Source organism: Rhinopithecus bieti, unplaced genomic scaffold (genome assembly GCF_001698545.2).
Source record: "Rhinopithecus bieti isolate Rb0 unplaced genomic scaffold, ASM169854v2 repeat_2218, whole genome shotgun sequence".
Lineage (NCBI taxonomy): Eukaryota > Metazoa > Chordata > Mammalia > Primates > Cercopithecidae > Rhinopithecus > Rhinopithecus bieti.
This window is the reverse complement of record NW_016831564.1, coordinates 1-1,816: the sequence shown is the minus strand read 5'-3', so window position 1 is coordinate 1,816 and position 1,816 is coordinate 1. Positions and strand designations below refer to the sequence as shown.

The following is a 1,816-nucleotide window of genomic DNA, read 5'->3' as shown; positions in this document are numbered from 1 at the left end:
AAAGTCAGAGTGATCTTTCTGAAACTCGGATCTGATTTTGTCACCCCCTGTCTGAGATAAATCAGTGGCAGTTAGGATGGAGCCTCTCTCCGTCCACCCCTCGGCTCCTCGGGCCGCAGTGTGCAGCACCTTCTTCCCTCCCTCTCGGCTCTCCTTCAGATACCCTGTGCTTCCGCCTGCACAGGGTTCGGCACAAGTGATCAGGCTGTGTGGAGTTCTGTCTTCTTCTCTTGGAAATTCCTGCTCTTCCTGCATGGCTCCAGGGAGGGTCCCTGCCCATGTGGCAGACTCTCGCAGTGTGACACCTTCACTCTGTAGTCCTCCTGCTGCCTGTTCTTTTCATTGGTTTGCAGGACTCCTTGATTACTGTCTTTCTCTCCTCGGCTATGACTTTGCTCACCGCTGTTTTCCCTGATCCTAGCACAGGCCCTGACTTGTAACGAGGCGCTCAGAAGAAATAAACATTGCATGAACGAGTGAAGGAATGAATGAATGAACAAGAAGCAACAGCTCTGAGTGTGAACTTTCCTGCCTGCCCCAGGGCCACTGACACCTAGGGGGCAGACCCTGGGTCACTGCCTGGAGCCTCAGAGCCCCAGCCCATCCTCCAAGACCCCAGGGAAACTCTCTTTCCTGCCAGCCAAGTCCTCAGAACCGGCCCCGCCGCTTGCCCACACACTCACATCCAGGTAGTTCTCCAGGGGCTGTTCGTCTATGAGGATGGGCGCCTCCCCCTGGGGGAAATACTTCCTGGCTGGGTTGAAGTTGTGCTTCTTCAGGAAGTCCTTGAGCAGGCCATGCTCGGACAGGTTGCGCCTCAAGGACTTCTTTCTGACGAGGGGGACCCTGTGGTTTGGAGGAGGAAGAGGAATTAGGCAAGGATTCTGCTCACCGGGTGCTGTGGCAGCCCCAGAAGGGAAGGGAAGCGGGTCTAAGAGAAGAAGAAGGAAGGAAGGGAGACGCTCCCACTTCTGCGCAATAATGGAAAGAAGTTTAGCTGCCCAGTGATGGAGCTTGCACCCAACCCAGGCTGGACTCTTAACCAGCTGGTCTAAGAGAGGAAGATGGAAGGAAGGGAGGACCTCCCACTTCCGTGTAATAATGCAAAGAAGTTAAGTTGACTAGGGCCGGAGCTGGGAACCAGACTCAGGCTGGGCCCGAGTTTTAACCAGGTCTGCAGGGCTGATGGAGAGAGAGGCAGAAAAGGGGGATGGAGACAGCCGAAGACAGAGAAAACAGGGAAGAAGGAAGACACAGGAGTAAAGAAGGGTGATGTGGGAGGCCGCCGTCTTCACACCCATGCCACCCGGACTCACTTGTAGATGATGCACTCAGAGAGCGCCACCAGACCCAGCAGCAGCAGCCACTTCATGGTTCTTCCCGGGTCCCAACTCCAGGGAGAAGCAAGATGGGAGGAAGGTGCAGAGCAGCAGCATGAGCTGCCCCTTATATACAACTTGGGTTCTGCCTTATCGTTTTCTGAAAGTCACCGTTTCCCTGATCCCAAACAGAAAAGCTCCTGATAAGATTGTCACTGCCTGGAGCCAAGTTCTGAGACTGTTCCAGCTGAGGCACTTTCCATTGTAACCTTGTGCCATTGTGGGGGTTGGGGGGTTGCCATGGGGCTGGACCCGGAGGGAGAGAGAGGAGCAATGGCATGGAGGCTTAGTTTTTCTTTTCTTTTCCTTTTCCTTCCTTCCCTTCCCTTCCCTTCCCTTTCCCTTTCCTTCCTTCCTTCCTTCCTTCCTTCCTTCCTTCCTTCCTCCCTCCCTCCCTTCTTTGCTTCCTTCCTTCCTTCCTTCCTCCCTCCCTCCCT

General features: G+C 54.7%; 1 protein-coding gene across 1 annotated transcript; it reads right to left on the bottom strand.

Annotated features, from left to right (window-relative positions):
- Positions 1 to 587: 587 nt before the first annotated feature.
- On the bottom strand, positions 588 to 1,555 carry LOC108524524 (pepsin A-1-like). The gene is made up of 2 exons (XM_017865638.1): positions 1,317 to 1,555; positions 588 to 846 (listed from the first exon to the last, which is right to left on the bottom strand). The coding sequence occupies exons 1-2, from the start codon at positions 1,370 to 1,372 to the stop codon at positions 588 to 590; spliced, it is 315 nt and encodes a 104-aa protein (XP_017721127.1). The 5' UTR covers positions 1,373 to 1,555.
- Between the last annotated feature and the right edge of the window lie 261 nt (positions 1,556 to 1,816).